Source organism: Quercus robur, chromosome 8, assembly GCF_932294415.1.
Source record: "Quercus robur chromosome 8, dhQueRobu3.1, whole genome shotgun sequence".
NCBI lineage: Eukaryota > Viridiplantae > Streptophyta > Magnoliopsida > Fagales > Fagaceae > Quercus > Quercus robur.
The window spans coordinates 6,383,706-6,400,681 of record NC_065541.1 but is presented as its reverse complement, the minus strand read 5'-3'; the positions used below and the strand labels follow the sequence as shown (position 1 = coordinate 6,400,681).

At 37.4% G+C, this 16,976-nt stretch overlaps 2 protein-coding genes across 3 annotated transcripts; one reads left to right on the top strand and one right to left on the bottom strand.

Moving 5' to 3' along the window:
- The first annotated feature begins 2,497 nt into the window (after positions 1–2,497).
- Positions 2,498–3,124, top strand: LOC126694349 (uncharacterized). Its single transcript, XM_050390583.1, has one exon. It carries the CDS (start codon positions 2,704–2,706, stop codon positions 2,995–2,997), a length of 294 nt encoding a protein of 97 aa, XP_050246540.1. The 5' UTR covers positions 2,498–2,703; the 3' UTR covers positions 2,998–3,124.
- An 11,044-nt stretch (positions 3,125–14,168) lies between these two features.
- LOC126694346 (two-pore potassium channel 1-like) lies at positions 14,169–16,666 on the bottom strand. Of its 2 annotated transcripts, none has more exons than XM_050390579.1 (3): positions 16,506–16,666; positions 14,648–15,596; positions 14,169–14,483 (listed from the first exon to the last, which is right to left on the bottom strand). In XM_050390579.1, exons 2-3 carry the CDS (start codon positions 15,547–15,549, stop codon positions 14,336–14,338), a joined length of 1,050 nt encoding a protein of 349 aa, XP_050246536.1. In that variant the 5' UTR covers positions 15,550–15,596; positions 16,506–16,666; the 3' UTR covers positions 14,169–14,335. The 2 variants fall into 2 exon arrangements, with proteins under 2 accessions (XP_050246536.1, XP_050246537.1); XM_050390580.1 differs by having other exon boundaries at positions 14,648–15,570; positions 16,506–16,661.
- Between the last annotated feature and the right edge of the window lie 310 nt (positions 16,667–16,976).

Genomic DNA, 16,976 nt, shown 5'->3' with positions numbered 1-16,976 from the left:
AATTTCATTGTCTTTAGGTGGGTGTTCAGTTGGGTAAGGTGGTAGTGGCATTGGAACTGACTCTCACCTCCAAAAAGCCTGCTCGGTAGCGATATTTCCTAAGGCAATACCGGGAAGCTGAGTTAGCATTTTGTCGAGCAACCACACACTCGGCCAATATATAAGTTTGATCAGGAGTGGTTCGCTTTTGACGTCTAGGGTTAAATGGTCCCGCTAGGTTTATTGGGCCCTTGGTGAGTCTCAAGGGGGTGCCTGGATCAAGGTCTTGAGTCCAATGGTGAGGGGGTCAGGTGTTGTATCTCTAGCTTAAGGCCCATGGCCCAACAAGCCTGGGGCCCTTTCTCGTACAGTTCTACAAGACCAAGTTCCAAGGCCTAATAACCCCGAGACCAACTCCCGTACACCTCTCTTTCCACCCTTGAAGCTTATTCCACACCCTTTCTCTAATGTAATTAAGACTCTCTTTCTTGTTTTGACCCACCACAGCTGGTAATCCAAGATACTTCTCATACTCCCTAACTTCATTTACTCCCAAGAACACCACCAACTCTTCCCTTCGTTCTTCCATAGTAGCCTTGCTAAAAAACACCATGGTTTTTTCTCTATTCAACTTTTGCCCTGAAGCTAGCTCATACAGTTGTAATAATTGAAGAATTACCTCCAAATCAACCCTTGATGCATGGCAGAACAACAAGGTATCGTTTGCAAAGAACAAGTGACTGATTCTTGGTCCATTTCGACACAAAGAGAATCCTCCAATTACCTCAAATCTGGCTGCATGTTGTAGTTGCTGGTTTAGAGCTTCCCAACATATCAAAAATAGATATGGTGAAAGCAAATCCTCCTACCTAATCCCCCTTGTTGGCCGAATATCCCCTATTGGAACACCATTCACTAAAACTTGATAGGAAGTTGACCCCACACAAGCCATGATCAAATCTACCCACCGGTTAGAAAATCCCATTTTCCTCGTGGTTAACTCCAAGAATCGCTATTCAACCCTATCATACGCCTTGCTCATATCAAGTTTGAGAGCCATAAACCCTCCCTTTTTTTACTTCTGATTCTTCATATGATGTAGGGTCTCAAATGTTACAAGGATATTATCAGAAATTGTCTTATCGAATTGGAAGGAACTTTGTCAAGTTGGGCCCATTTTTTCAAGATGGTTTAAAATTTTTTGGTTTTCATTCAAATATTTAAATTTATTATTATTATTATACAACAAATGATTACCATTTACACAATTGGGTTTACTTTTTCTATTTCATCCATGTTAATAAGTCTCAAAAGTAAAAATACCAAAATAAATCAAATTAACAAATTTAAATACACATATTCTTTTAAATATTATTAATGATGATACAGTTCATTAATGGTGAAACCTTATTCATATACACTTGCAAAAGTAAGTTTTGAAAACGAAAGAACTGTCAAGTATGTGCAGATGAAGGACTCTACGATACTTAAGTTAGCAAATATGGCTTATCTGGAAAATCTATTAAGAAGGTGATTTGTAGAGTAAAGTGTTTGTATATCATTCTTAGAAGCCCTACTTTCCTTTTTATACTTCTCTTGGGAGTAGATATGTCAAACTGTCAAGTCGGGTTCGAGTCAAATCAATCTGGTTACGGGTCAAAAATGAGTCATTTTAAGTAGGTTAGAAATGGGTCGGGTCAATTAGGAGTGGATTCCTTTGTCATTGTAGCTTGAACATCCCATTTTGTTTTGGAGGCTATTGCCATGATGGTAGTGGTAAATCAAATTAATTAGATTTCCATATGGGAACTTTGGTGGACTTAGTTGTTTTTATGCTTAGGAGAGCTAAGGTGTGCTAAGTTCCTAGCATCTTGGGCAAGCCACCATGTCTCTATTTCAAGTTGCCACACAATCACAACTGAGTTTATTATTCCTAAGGTGGCATATCATAATTCTACCAATCAAAAAATCATTGGTTGGGTCAAGTTACTCGAGTTGAAAATTTTGTCAAATTGAACCTGTTCCATAACCAAACTTGAAAAAATAAATGATAAAAAAAAAAAAAAAATTCCAACACAAAACCCATCTCAAAATTTTAAGCATGTTAGATTGATTGGGTTGTGTTAAGTTAGATTTATTAAGTTGTTGGATTGGATTCTCAAAAAAAAAAAAAAAAAAAGGTTGGTGGATTGAATGTACGTTTTTATCCTCAAATTTGAAATTAAGTCATTCAAAATTAGTTAGATGTTGATTTTTTTTAATGAAATTTTAGAGTAGTTAAGACGTTGATTTAATCCATAAATAAAATTGACTTATATATATATTTTTTGTTTTTAAGAAAAAAATTGACTTTGAAGTTTCATCATAAAAGTTGATAAAAGTTGAAGGAGGAAATTACTTCATCATCAAAAAATTAAAATGTAGCTTGGATGAAAAAAGAGTGTAAAAGGTAATAAGGGTGGGCATTTTAGTAAAACAAACAGCCAGTCACCACCACAAAGCAAGCAAAATTGATTAAACACTGAAAAATTCACTCTCACTCTCTCTCTCTCCCAAAACCCAAAAAACACAAACTTTCGCTTCAGAGAATCTCTGCACACAAAACACAGATAAAACTCCAAAAATCCCTCCTTTCCATCTTCTCTCTCTCTCTCTCACTTTCTACAAAATCTAACACCAACCCAACCCACTTCACAATCTCTCATACCCATCTAAATCCAACCCATGGAGATCCCAGCAAAACTCCTCCAGTACAAGTTCCAGTTCCTCTTTGCTCTCATTCTATCAGTCACACTCATCGCCCTCTTCTTCTTAGCACCAAGGTTCCTCACCATCTTGGCTTACTTTTGGCCTCTCTTCCTCTCCACCGCTCTCTTTCTCTTCGCTGTGCTTGTGTTTGGCAAGACATCGCCACCGTCTACCGACGCTCCCGGTGGCAAGGCCGGTGAAGGGCTCCTTGATTACGTCGCTGGGCAACCGGAACATTCGGAAGTAGAGAGTTTCAAGTCCGAGGAGTAGTGCCCACAGGCCCAAAATAAACCATGTACTATTAGTTAATCTCAAAACTTTTATGTAATTTCTAACTTTTGTTTTTTGTTTTGTTTCACTTTGTTTTATTAATGACATTTGGACCCTCTTTTTTTTTTTTTTATTGGCTATATATTTTTTAAATTTGAATTTTTGTTCAAGCTAGAAAATATTTGTATTGCTACAGTAAATAGTAAATAGTGTGTGAACGGTGAGGTACAATTAAAAAGTAAAACATAATAGTTTTCCCTTAAAAAAACAAAAAGAAAGAAAGTAAAACTTTAGTTTATGTTTTTGGCTATTTAGACTAGAATGTGATTGAATAGTGATTGATTGAATTTACCAATGGTTGGAATCTAGTTAAGTCACCAAACCAGTGTACTACGTGTCAAGGAAGTCTATTTTTGCTTCTTTTTTTTCTTTCTTTACTTGTTTCGTACACTAACTTTTGTTTCATTATCTCAAAATATTAAAAAGTAGAGAATTTTAGTAATATATTTTTAATTTTTAAATAATATTATATATATTTTTATAATTTTTTTTCATATATATTTTTAAAAAATATAAATAATATTACTCAAATTTCTTTCCTATCAGACCCTAAAAGAGTAGAAAAGAAAACCAAATATTTTGTTTCATTTATCTTTTCACATTTAGTTTTTCATTGAGAGTTATAATTCTTATATAGATTTATTTATTTATTTTAGATTATAGAGTTTAGAATTTTTATTTCTAAACCGCACATGTTTTATTTATTTTTCATTGATTTATGATTATTAGTTATTACTAATTAAAGATTTTTTTTAGTTTTTAAAATTTTCATATTCAGCCACGTCAGCCCTAAAATTCTGTACTGTGCATAGATTCCTGAAACCTTTTTGAAGCATTCAACACCGACTACTCATTTTTGTTGGTTTTGAGCAAGTTTGTCGCATTAAAAATTATTTGGTGTTAAATTTTAAGCAAAGTTGTACTAGACCGCTAGTACTATTTATTTTTGTTGGGGTTTCTAGTACTAGTAGTCTAGTACCTATTGTGAGCTGCAATTGCAAACTGTGATTTAACAGTTTGTCTGCTTAGACTTATTCCGGAACTTGATCCAATTCCACCCCTCTTTTTACCGTTACAGAGGCGGATTATTTTTATACAAATTTTACTTTACTCCAATCTGAATTTATTTGTCTGCAAGTCTCATTTTTTAAGACTTAAATTCTGGTTTTTATTCTCCAAACTCTATAAAAAATTATACTTATAAAATAATGATCGTATCAGAGGTCTATAGTAATAGATTATTATTAGTTAGGCAGATTATTATTAGTTGTCGGTCAGTTTTACATGGATTTACAATTTGTTTACTACTTGTAGTCAGCTAAATCAGACAGCTGTGAAAGCGAACGTGGAATTGGTAACAGCTTAAAAATTTTCTTTTCTAATACACTATATTTGTGAACTTGATGAAATAATCGAGTGCAGTGGATATTGAGGTTTATTTGGATACCGTTTATTTTGTAAAAAATTGAAAATAATAAAAAAAATAATAATAAAATTACTGTTTATAAGTCTAAAATTATTGTTTATGGACAATAAACAATGCTAGACGTGCGTCCAGGAAAAAAAAAATGCAGGAAACGCATCGCAAAAAACGCAATACCCAAATACCACTTGAGTTTCATATGAATTTATCATTTTATCATACATAATTTATTAACATTTTTTTTTTAAGATACTTGATTAACCATTTATAATTGATCATACCAAAAAATAAAAAAATAAAAAGTCTGATTCCTAATTTTTACAAGTTAAACAGATAGTGTCTATAGTTGAGCCACTGGATTTTATGTTTTTTATCCAACCGATTGAGATTTTATTCTCTATTAAACCGATTGAATCGGCTGGTCGGATCCGATTTTAAAAAACCATTCTCATCGAATTTATGCACTAAACCCAATCCTTGACTCCGGATAATTATTTATGGACTTTGAAAGTTGTACACTCGTACTGTGCCACTGTGCCACGCACACAAGGGGTGTTGCAGGTAAAATGTTGATTATGTATACTTGTGGCGTACAGTATATTCTCCGAAGTGTGATGTGGGACGTTGATAAAGTATATGTGGTGGGCCCATGATCGTGGCCTTTTGAAAATGATTTGATGGGAAATCAACCAGTGGGTAGTGGGTCCCAGAAACTTGTGGCTGCGCGAAACTTCAAGAGGTTGTATGATGTTTATCTAATTTTATGTTTGGTGTGGGGTCCACCTACATGGGCCCCACAACCGTTCATTTTGAAATTAATTTACTTAGGTGCAACTCATTTTTATTTTTATTTTTAAAAAAATTTTGGGGTAAGTGCAACCACTTATTTGTACCGTAAGTTTAATCACATATAAGAAAATTATTATTATTATTTTTTTATAATTGATGAAATGAAATAAAAATTATGCCCCAATATAAATATTTTATTCTATATTCCCTCGATCAAATTTCTTGCACGTCCTTTATTCTAAAATAATTAAAATTTAAGTGTTAAAAAATTATACCCAGACATAATTAATGGGATATAAAATGAGATTTATAATGAGACAAAATTTTATTAATATTTTTTTATAAGAAAATTTTTATTAGTTAAAATGGTACGTTATGATTTATATACAATTAAAAATAATGTTTATAATGAGACAAAAAAAAAAATGATATTACAGCAGGTGGTGGAGTTAGAAAATTTTTCCATGGGCAAGATATATATATCTTTCGTGATTTTTTTATTATGTTACAAAATATTTACATTCGCTTAAAAAAAATATTGTCTTCACATAATTCAATATACATTTTTCAGTTAGTTTGTAAATTGTGAACTTTCTTTTAAATAATATTTGTAGGGACACGACTCTCAAACGGCCCAACAACGACGTTGGGCTCGCGCGTGAAAGATCCCCCACAATAATATTTGTAGAGAGTGGGCTTGAAAGGCTAGCGTTGGGTCACGAGGCGTTGGTACGGGTCGAACTTCAGGTGAACCAAGACAGGAAAAGGCTTTAATCTGGATATTCAGGCCTTACCCCTTTGTGACTTGAGGGATTTGGCTCCTCGGATCATGTCCGAGGAGCACTAATGTTTTCTCCGGTTACCCGACGGTAGGTTTTTCGGGGTGATGCGCATATATTATCCGGGAATTCTTCTTCCTGAGGTTTTTCTCTGGAAGTAAGATGGGAGAGCCCTCAACTTTGTTACCTTACGTTTTCTTTTATACTAGCCTACGCTCGTTGTCCCTCGTCCACGTGTAGGGTCGATCTTTCCGGGACAGATATTTGTCTCATCAATCTAATCCCGAAATTGTTGGAGATGGTCAATAAAGCCTAGGAATCCAGTTTTGTTAGGTGCAGTGTCATATCAATGAAGGGTATTAAGGACAACTTCCCCTAAGATATTTTCTGATTTCTCAAGTTAGCTTGTATTCCACTCTAATCCATGAGACTTTGGGTCTGCCGAGGACTAAGCTGTCCTCGGCGGTATCTTCGGGCCACCTTGGGCTTCCTATTTTTGGACTTGGGCCCTGGGCTCTTTTAGTTTGGGGCCTGTGGACTCCCCATAAGCGAGCGAGCTGGGCCCCTAAACTATTGGGCCACACAATAGCCCCTCAAAACCCTGCTGTCCAACGTCTTGGTTGGAAAGGTGGGTTTTGGTAATACCGAGCCTTTATTGCGGCTCATTTAATTCAGCCCTTGACCAACGTGGGCGACTCTTCACCTTCCCGAGGAATGCGCCAGTCTACAGGACGTTTCCCTCAATTTACGCGTGATGCGTTTATGCCGTTTGGTTATCCGAAGCGCGCCTTCAATGTCTTCCTTTTACGAGACCTCCCAGATCTAACGGTTACTGATGGCGTGAGGAACGAAACGGATGTACATTGATCTGCAGGTTTCCTTGGGGATTAGAACGTGTTAGGCACCCTCGTCTTCCTCCCCTATATAAAGAGAGATGACAAAAAGTGATTCTCTCATATTCGAACCCTTCAGGCTCTTCCCCGAGTTTACTTCTTTCCTCTGGTTATACCCTATCCAATAATACATCCACCATAGCAGTCAGCCATGAATAAACCCTTCCTTTCCCAGAAACGCCATGTCCTAACAAAACTTGAGATGGCTCGGTCGGGGCAAGGATGGCGGAGACTCAAGATTTGCCTCCCCCCTCTTTTAGCCAAAATCCGAAGCAGGGACTCGTCACATCCCACTTCCGGTGTGACTGAGTCGAAAACCTCCCTTGTCATCTCCATCCGCTCTCTCATGAGCATACCTAATATGGCTCCCATTTTCCCTCTTTTGCTCTTTTTACTTTCTTTTCATTGCTTCCCTATTCTTCTCCTCCTTCCTGCTCATGTCTTCCATCTTCTTTTTCCTTTGCACTCCTCAGCGACAAGAGCTTGCTGAAGTGCTTCCATGTGTTCCAATTCTTCTTCCTTCCCCTTCTCCCTTTCTATACAAAGTTCTTCTTCTGATATGAACAGTACTGAGGCAGAGATTTTAGAGAGACTTTGAAGGCGAGTTTAAAGGACACCTGGCGGTTTACTTATCTGTATTACGGGTGTTATTACTGCTTCAACAGTTCATTTTTTGTATAAGCTTGCTTAAGCCCTTCCTTGTACGTTGTAATAATTTTTTATATTAATAAAAGTTACTGTTATTCTATTTCGCATGTTCTGTTTATATGTTCTAATAAATTTGCAAGTTCTGCTCGGCACAGTAGTATAGCATTTGAACCAATGACAACTAAGGCCAAAATACTTGCTAATAAAAAGACGCCATAATAACTTTAACAAAATTATTATTCGACATAACAATCCGACCAGTGAGGAACGAGACTTACCTTGAAATTAATCGCGATGGGGATTAAGTGCTTGATAAGGTGCAAGAAGTAATTATCCGAGGACATGTCACCCTTTCAATGAGCAATTTCTTTAGGCTAACAATCATCAGTTCGTTTCGCCATCTTCTTAACACACTGGCCTTAACCTTTTCCAGTATTTAAGCCGAGAAACTTCTCCATTCGAGTAGTTGATTTCCCAAAAGGCCTGAGTCCGAGGACTTCGCACAGCCAGGGTTTTGTTTAGGACTTATACTTTTTCTTTTAGGTGCTCGGTTTCCCCATAGGCTTGAGTCCGAGGGCCATGCAAGTCCTAGGTTCTGTCCAAGACTTATAAGATATCTTTTTTATGTTCCTGGTTTTCCTCTAGGCTTGAGTCCGAGGACCATGCAAGTCCTAGGTTCTGTCCAAGACTTATAAGATATCTTTTTCGTACTTGGTTTTCCCATAGGCTTGAGTCCGAGGACCATGCAAGTCCTAGGTTCTGCCCAAGACTCTTTGAGTTCAGATTCTCCCTTTCATAAGGCATTTCCCAAGGCGCCGAGCAGGGGTTGTCCTCGGCCACGGCCATTGCTCGGCGTGGGCCACAGTACCTGGGCCCTCACGCAAAGCGGGCCTGGGCCGCGAATCCACTTAGCCCGTGAATTAAGAGATATTTCTACAACCTCTGGCCACGCGGTACTCTCTGATGTCACAGTGACCGAGGTGCGCCTTTACGAGGCTCTTTAATCTTGTGGTTGCAGTTGATGTTGGAAGTTGAGCCAGAACTGTTTTGTCTGTAGCGTTCCTTGGGACGCCACGTGAGTTGACTGCCATCACCTTGTCTTTTCAAATAAATGGGAGGGAGAGAAAGTTGCTTTATATACGCATAAATCCTTCAGTTTTCTCCCACATCACAGCTTCCATATCCGGAGCTCTCCTCCCTTAGCATAACATGTTTCGGGCACGGGTTGGGAAGAAAGAAATTTCTCCGCCGCAGATGCACCGTGCCTTCATGAGACTCAGAATAGTACGGTATGGGCACAGGAAGCTTAGGTTCAGGAGAATACTTCATTTCGACCGAGGGGGAAGGGAATCTTTCCCCCTTTTAGTCAAAATCCGAAGCAGGTTCTGTCCATGCCAGAATTTTGGTGTGGCAGAAGAAAGATTTTCCGCCATCAGCGCCTCTGCTTTGCGGCAGGCGTATATTTAGTGAAAGTCCCTCAACTTCCAACTCCCTACACCTTTCCTTCAGCGGTGTCAGGCTCAAGTTGGGTTTCTTTTGCTGTTTGAGTTGTGGGCATGCGAAAGCATTGAGGAAGAACAAGGTTTTGGAGCTGTAGCCAACCTCTCCTCTGATCTACTTCCTCAGCTTTATTTTATTCTCTTGTATCTTCCTTTCTTTTCAGTTATGTAATGAGCTTTGACGCAAACCGATTCCAGCTTTTTATTGTGCACTGTACTATTTCTTTGTTTTAGTGATAATGGAAATTTCTTTACTTGTTTTGGATACTGTTCCTTTGACTACACTACCTTGTGAGTGAGTGTGCCCCATGCGTGTGTTTCTTTCCGAATATTTAGAGCTAAATAGCTTGAAACATAATCTAACTAACTCCAATTTATCAAATATTATCAGGCAATATATCGATAATTTATAGTAAATCAAACTTGGGAAACTAACCGGAATAGCAGTTGAATAATCTGTGATAAGCGCGTGAATACCGTCCAAGGCTGATAATCTCTAAATAATCCATCCGAGCAATCGACTGGGAAGTAGGGAACTCCGATGGTGCTTGTGTACTTGGTTTCCCCATAGGCTTGAGTCCGAGGACCATACAAGGTATAGGTTCCGTCCAAAACTTATGGTTTTTTATTGTTTGTACTTGGTTTCCCCATAGGCTTGGGTCCGAGGACCATGCAAGGCCTTGGTTCTGTCCAAAACTTCTAAGATTTCTTTTTTGTACTTGGTTTCCCCATAGGCTTGGGTCCGAGGACCATGCAAGGCCTTGGTTCTGTCCAAAACTTCTAAGATTTCTTTTTTGTACTTGGTTTCCCCATAGGCTTGGGTCCGAGGACCATGCAAGGCCTTGGTTCTGTCCAAAACTTCTAAGATTTCTTTTTTGTACTTGGTTTCCCCACAGGCTTGGGTTCGAGGACCATGCAAGACCTTGGTTCTGTCCAAAACTTCTAAGATTTCTTTTTTGTACTTAGTTTCCCCATAGGCTTGGGTCCGAGGACCATGAAAGGCCTTGGTTCTGTCCAAAACTTGTAAGATTTTTTTTTTTTTTTTTTTTTTTTTTTAATTGGTTTCCCCATAGGCTTGGGTCCGAGGACCATGCAAGGCCTTGGTTCTGTCCAAAACTTGTAAGATTTTTTTTTTTTTTTTTGTACTTGGTTTCCCCATAGGCTTGGGTCCGAGGACCATGCAAGGCCTTGGTTCTGTCCAAAACTTGTAAGATTTCTTTTTTTGTACTTGGTTTCCCCATAGGCTTGGGTCCGAGGACCATGCAAGGCCTTGGTTCTGTCCAAAACTTGTAAGATTTCTTTTTTTGTACTTGGTTTCCCCATAGGCTTGGGTCCGAGGACCATGCAAGGCCTTAGTTCTGTCCAAAACTTGTAAGATTTCTTTTTTTGTACTTGGTTTCCCTATAGGCTTGGGTCCGAGGACCATGCAAAGCCTTGGTTCTGTCCAAAACTTGTAAGATTTCTTTTTTTGTACTTGGTTTCCCCATAGGCTTGGGTCCGAGGACCATGCAAGGCCTTGGTTCTGTCCAAAACTTGTAAGATTTCTTTTTTTGTACTTGGTTTCCCCATAGGCTTGGGTCCGAGGACCATGCAAGGCCTTGGTTCTGTCCAAAACTTCTAAGATTTCTTTTTAAGTAGTTTTTTTTTTTCTATACTTATTTATTTTTCGAAGGTTAGCCCCTAGGCCGGGGGGGGGGGGAGTTGGCTTGAGGTCGGGAGCCCCTAGAGCTGCCCGTGCCGTTAGCAGTGCAAGGCGTAGCCCCTATCAAAAGCTTATGACGGAGCAACAACTGCACGTCGCCGGAGATGGGAAAGACTCGTGAATCTCTGCTTGCTAGAGAGCTGACTCATGCGCCACCCGTGCCAACGCACAAGCCTTCCCACAGACGGCGCCAATTGTAGGGACACGACTCTCAAACAGCCCAACAACGACGTTGGGCTCGCGCGTGAAAGATCCCCCACAATAATATTTGTAGAGAGTGGGCTTGAAAGGCTAGCGTTGGGTCACGAGGCGTTGGTACGGGTCGAACTTCAGGTGAACCAAGACAGGAAAAGGCTTTAATCTGGATATTCAGGCCTTACCCCTTTGTGACTTGAGGGATTTGGCTCCTCGGATCATGTCCGAGGAGCACTAATGTTTTCTCCGGTTACCCGACGGTAGGTTTTTCGGGGTGATGCGCATATATTATCCGGGAATTCTTCTTCCTGAGGTTTTTCTCTGGAAGTAAGATGGGAGAGCCCTCAACTTTGTTACCTTACGTTTTCTTTTATACTAGCCTACGCTCGTTGTCCCTCGTCCACGTGTAGGGTCGATCTTTCCGGGACAGATATTTGTCCCATCAATCTAATCCCGAAATTGTTGGAGATGGTCAATAAAGCCTAGGAATCCAGTTTTGTTAGGTGCAGTGTCATATCAATGAAGGATATTAAGGACAACTTCCCCCAAGATATTTTTTGATTTCTCAAGTTAGCTTGTATTCCACTCTAATCCATGAGACTTTGGGTCTGCCGAGGACTAAGCTGTCCTCGGCGGTATCTTTGGGCCACCTTGGGCTTCCTATTTTTGGACTTGGGCCCTGGCCTCTTTTAGTTTGGGGCCTATGGACTCCCCATAAGCGAGCGAGCCGGGCCCCTAAACTATTGGGCCACACAATATTAATCACAGTGATTTAAATATTTTAGATTAAGATTTTTTTATTAACTAATTTAGAGATTCCATAACTAGAGTATAGTAGTATACTAATAGTTTTAAAAATTGTTAAACATATAAACATTTAATCAATTTAAAATAATTTAAATAACATCCATCTCTTTACATGTCAAATATATACAACTCAATAAAAAAAATAAAAAAAAAATACTATAACAATAATACAAACCGAAGAAATCTTATTTTTCATTGATGATAAATGCAATATGCCTTTAATTCATAACCATGAAGTTTACAATTTTCTTTTCTTCTAAAATAATATATATATATATATATATATATAAATATAAACTATGAATATAATGTCTATATCTTTACTTTTCTAAATGATAAATATAAAATTTTTGCTTTTGGAAAATAAAGAAGACTTCTATTAAAAAGATTAGGGCAAAACAAAATTTCACAATATGTTTTCAACAAGTGAAGTGTTAGCCCATCATAAGTCAAAAAAAATAAAAAATAAATAAAAAATAAAAGACTGAGACTTAACACAATTTAGAATAATTTTTTTTAAAGTAAGTTTTAATTAGTTCAATTAATAAAAATTCTTATTATCAAACAAGATATTCAATCTTGACTTACATATAAAATCAAATGATGCCTTGGTTTGATAATAAAACATTTGGTGTGTTTTTACTTTGAGCTCAATCCATGGTATGTCATTGACACGTCTTTCTATTTTGTTGATTGCCCCCCAAAGGACATGACAACAACAAAGAAAAAGATGCCCATAATATTAATTCAATTATTTTGTCTTAGGTCCCATTCTCCCATCTAACATCGCGAAGGGTAATTTTAAGCATTTTGACTTTTACTTGTTGAAATTATGCTGGCTTTGAATTTCAAAACCTTATCTTTCTAGTGAGTGGCATAGTGTTTTTAAAGTTGTAGCAGGAAAATGGATTTTGTAAGGATCTCAATGTTTCTATTTTTTTTTTTTTTTTTTTTTTTTTTTTTGGTAAGGGTACATTTGTTTTGTTTTTTAATCTAATTTTTTTTTTAAGCGAAAAAAAAAGAAAAAAAAAAAAAAGAAAAAGAAAAAAGAGAAGAGACTATTCCATACAAAACATCAATTAATAGTTGTGTATAACCCAATTTTTTAGGTATGCATTTTTACTTAATTTATTTTCAACTAAAATTAGTCAATGAAAATAAACTATCACAAAGAACCCTAGTCAGTAGTTGTCAAAGATCCAAGGGAATATTTTGATCCATAATGATGCAATGCCGGCAGATGAATGTTTTTGTTTGTTTTATGGTGTAAAGAAGCAGCAAGGCCTTGATACAGCATTGACCTGCGAAGTCTGCAAAGTTTTCAAGGTGAGATTGTCATATGCTTTTGGTTGTTGCTAAATATGGATCTACTAAACTGTCTTCATCCCCCTCAAAAAAAAAAAAAAACTAGACTGTCTTCTTTTTCTTTTGTACGATTAGTTTAGGCCCCAAAAGGAAAGCTACAGGTAACTGGAAAATTTATACTACAAGCGATTGAGCATATCTACCACAGGTTGTTTAGTTTAGACCCAAAAAAGAAAAAAAAAATTGCAGTAGAAAGTAGCTTAGCAAACAAAAGTGTGTTACAACTTTACAAGTAATCACGGGTGAGACCTAATGATATACAAGTTTCATGCGATCCATGAGATCCTCAGTTCAAGCCTTTTAGCCAGTATCTAGCTTGGGACCACCCTCAATGAATTCCTCCTTGTAATTGCTTGGTGTGTGTAAGATGGGAGGATTACACTCACTTGGATGATTAGTCAGGCTCTCTAAGAGCCATGGATGCGCATGTCAACAACACAAAGAAGACACAAATGAGCAATCCTTTAAAACAACATTAAAATGGAAATAAAGGCAATAACATGAAGGCTTAGAAGCCTCTTTTCTGGAACTCAGACCAACAGGAAAGGTTAGTTACCTCAACATGAAGTAATATGACTTAAACCTTTTCCATTTTCACTCAGATGAGAATCTATGAGTGAACATCCTTTGTTTCCTTGTTTCTTCTCCAAGACCCTAAAAGGGTAAGAAGCTAGTATTTGACAGTATGCACAAAACTCATAAGACTGGTGGCTGGAAAAGGCTTAATCGCCTGTGACATTATGAGTAAAAGATACTGACAAAAGATGGCTCTCACAACTGATAACAAACAAAAACTCCCAATGAACATTAGGACTGATCCTTAATTTCCTTATATCCCAAGTGACTTGATGATTCTGATCCAACTTCGGCCTATTACTTGTATAGTCACCCATTCAAGACCATGACGTATACGAAAACATAATTGCAGCTGAGCTAGCATATAATTACCAGCACTATATTGCGGTTCTGAATGTGAATCATGATTGCCTGAAGTATTGTGCAACAAGTCTATTGATTATGTAAAGAGCCATGAATGTGATATATTGATAAACAAAATTTGATGTACAAACTTACAAGGTTATTAACTCTTACATTACTTCACGTCTCTTTTCAAATGCATGTATACAGAACACAATCCGTTACCAGTTTGTGATGGATGGCCACGGCCACCTCTCTGGTTAAGACTGAGCAAGCGTTATGTCAGACACAGACAGAGTTCCTGACTGATCAACATCCAGATCTTCAAACTCTTCTAGTAACAGCGAGATATCATCTTGACTTATCTTCCCCATCTCTTTCAGTTTATATATGATGAAGTCCGAAGCACTATAAAAAATAAATTAGAAAAAAGAGCATGAGTAAGTTGTACATTAAGACTTAAAAAAACCAGTATGTATGTTAGAGACAGCTTGTGGCGAAACCATAAAAAGTAGTAACAAAGATGGTCATTTCAAGAAATATGTGCTTAAAATAGAAAACACACAACTTACTCAACAACCCCATCATCGTCTATATCAGCTGCTTCAAGATCTGCACTAGTCATCTTCCGAGTGCGAACCCAATCGGCCAGTGCCCTTTGTCTCCTTTCAGTGTTAAGCTCAGCAATGTAGAGAAAAAACTGAGCTAAGGTAATAGTACTAGTCAATATCCAAATTACTGCAAAAGCACGCCCCACTTTTGTTGAGAAACTCTTATCTCCATAGCCCAGGGTTGTGATGGTAGCACATACACAATAAAACGCATCAACAAGGTCTAATTTCTCAACAGTAGCTAGGAAGATTGTCCCAATAATTATAAGCACCAAAAGAAGGATAAAGACTGTTAAACATTTATATCTCACTTTGTTGGTCTCTACCTCTTTTAGAATTTCAGTGGTACCAACATTATGACTCATATGTAAGGCCTTAACAAGTAATGTTTCTTGCTTCTCTACCAAATAGTCTGCTGCTTTGCTCAGGATTAGTCCAATCAGAGCCATTCCAGTGAAAACAAAGGCACAAGCAAGTAGTTTTGTAAGGGTACTATCAGGAACCAGGTCTCCATACCCAACAGTTGTCATTGTCACGATACAAAAATACACAGCATCAAGAAATCCAACTGTTTTCTTCCCCTCAATCTGGTTCCTAACAAGAAGGAAGGTTACAGCTCCTACACCTAAGTAAACAGCCAAGAATATGGCTACTTGCTTAAAACTTGGATGTAGCTTCCCAAGAATGGATTTGGTGCGTGGAATCTGGCCAATCCCTTTCGTTTCTGGAGGAACAAACTCTGCAAGAGGAGCACTTTTACAATGGCGATATCTTCTTCTCTTCAGAGAATTTTTCTTTTTGGTTTGAACTGAAGGATCTACCATTCCTGACAGCAAGGGCTCTTCCACACCATTAGAGGCCATTAATATCCAACAAATGAGGGCCTGTCTTAAAAACCCATTTAGTCACACTGGAATTCAAATTAGCTATGTTAGCCAAGGTTTATAAACCAATTCAATTGAAAACAGTAATCCAGCAGCCAATTTAGCAATTGAAATGTAAGAGCAGTTACCACAAAAGTGCGCATATCAGTTCATATACCATATTAAGTGCTTGTTTATAATCAAATGAAAGTATTATTCAGACAATTTTTTCAGCTTCCAACAGCAACAGCAACAACAACAACAACCAAGCCTTAGTCCCAAAACTTTGGGCCGGCTATGGATCCTCAACAAACTAATCAGAGTTAGTTACATTTATTCTTTTCTGCCATGCTCTACTTCCATTTGTCTATCTTAACCATAAGTACATAACACTTTCAAATTGATCATCAAACCGAATACAGAGATAAATAAAATACAATAGTGAGAAACAAGGGGCAAATCTACTGGATATTCCCTTTTAGAAAGATGGGTTTGATTAAACAATTCTTATTGATCTCTACAGTAAAACATGATTTCTTAGTTGAAACTCATCAGAATTCCCATTTTGTTCATTGGCCAAATGAAGATTCATAAATTAACAGAAATAACTAACTGGGTATGAGCCCAACTACTTTACATGATTGAATCAGCCAAATTCTAACAATTTACATGATCAGCAGCTCAAAGTTTCCACAGTGACAGTTTTACTCCAGATACACAGCGACATTGAACTATAGCAAAAATCAGTTATTAAAGTCAAAAACTTTATAAAGAAAAAATGAAGGGACAAACACAAAAACTCACATTAATGTAAACTGAGGTGTCTAAATATGTTTCTGCCAAAATAACCCAAATGGGTTTCCTTCAAATGAGTGTTAAAACTTAGAAACTACACTATTTACATCAACACAGAGATCTAACAAAAAGAGAAAAAACAGAGACTCAGAGAGGCTTACCAGTGAAAACTTGTACTAGCCTTAGACTTTCAAGGTTCAAGCGGTTTTCAGTTGGAGAAATTTGATCACCAAATTGGCAAATTCTAGCGAAACTCCCGGAATGATCTGTAGGATACCATTACAAAATTTACTCTATAAATTTAAATATTTATCATAAATTATTATTTTATTTTATATTGAATTCCTTTCTGATTTCTAAATTCTAAAGGAAAAAATCAGTGTCTTGTCAACTGTCAAGTCCAAATCATAGGCTTGATTGGGCTGGGCTTTAACTATGCCATTATGTAAAATGGGCCCATGGATTCTGGCTTCCTTTTATTCTTGAGCCCGGTCATGTAAACAAGGCTTGGCCTAAACAACTTGTGGTTTTCTTCATTGTACTTGTAAGCAACTTGTAGACTTGTAGTAATCTCTCTGCCTTTTTTTATTACTTTTTTGGTTAATTTATTTCATTTTGTGATTATCCCAAAG

Coding starts and splice junctions, on each gene's coding strand:
- LOC126694349 (XM_050390583.1), top strand. CDS start 2,704: ATGGAGATCCCAGCAAAACTCCTCCAGTACAAGTTCCAGTTCCTCTTT.
- LOC126694346 (XM_050390579.1), bottom strand. CDS start 15,549: ATGGCCTCTAATGGTGTGGAAGAGCCCTTGCTGTCAGGAATGGTAGAT. Junction 14,484..14,647: donor GACGATGATGGGGTTGTTGA/GTAAGTTGTGTG, acceptor TATTTTTTATAG/TGCTTCGGACTTCATCATAT.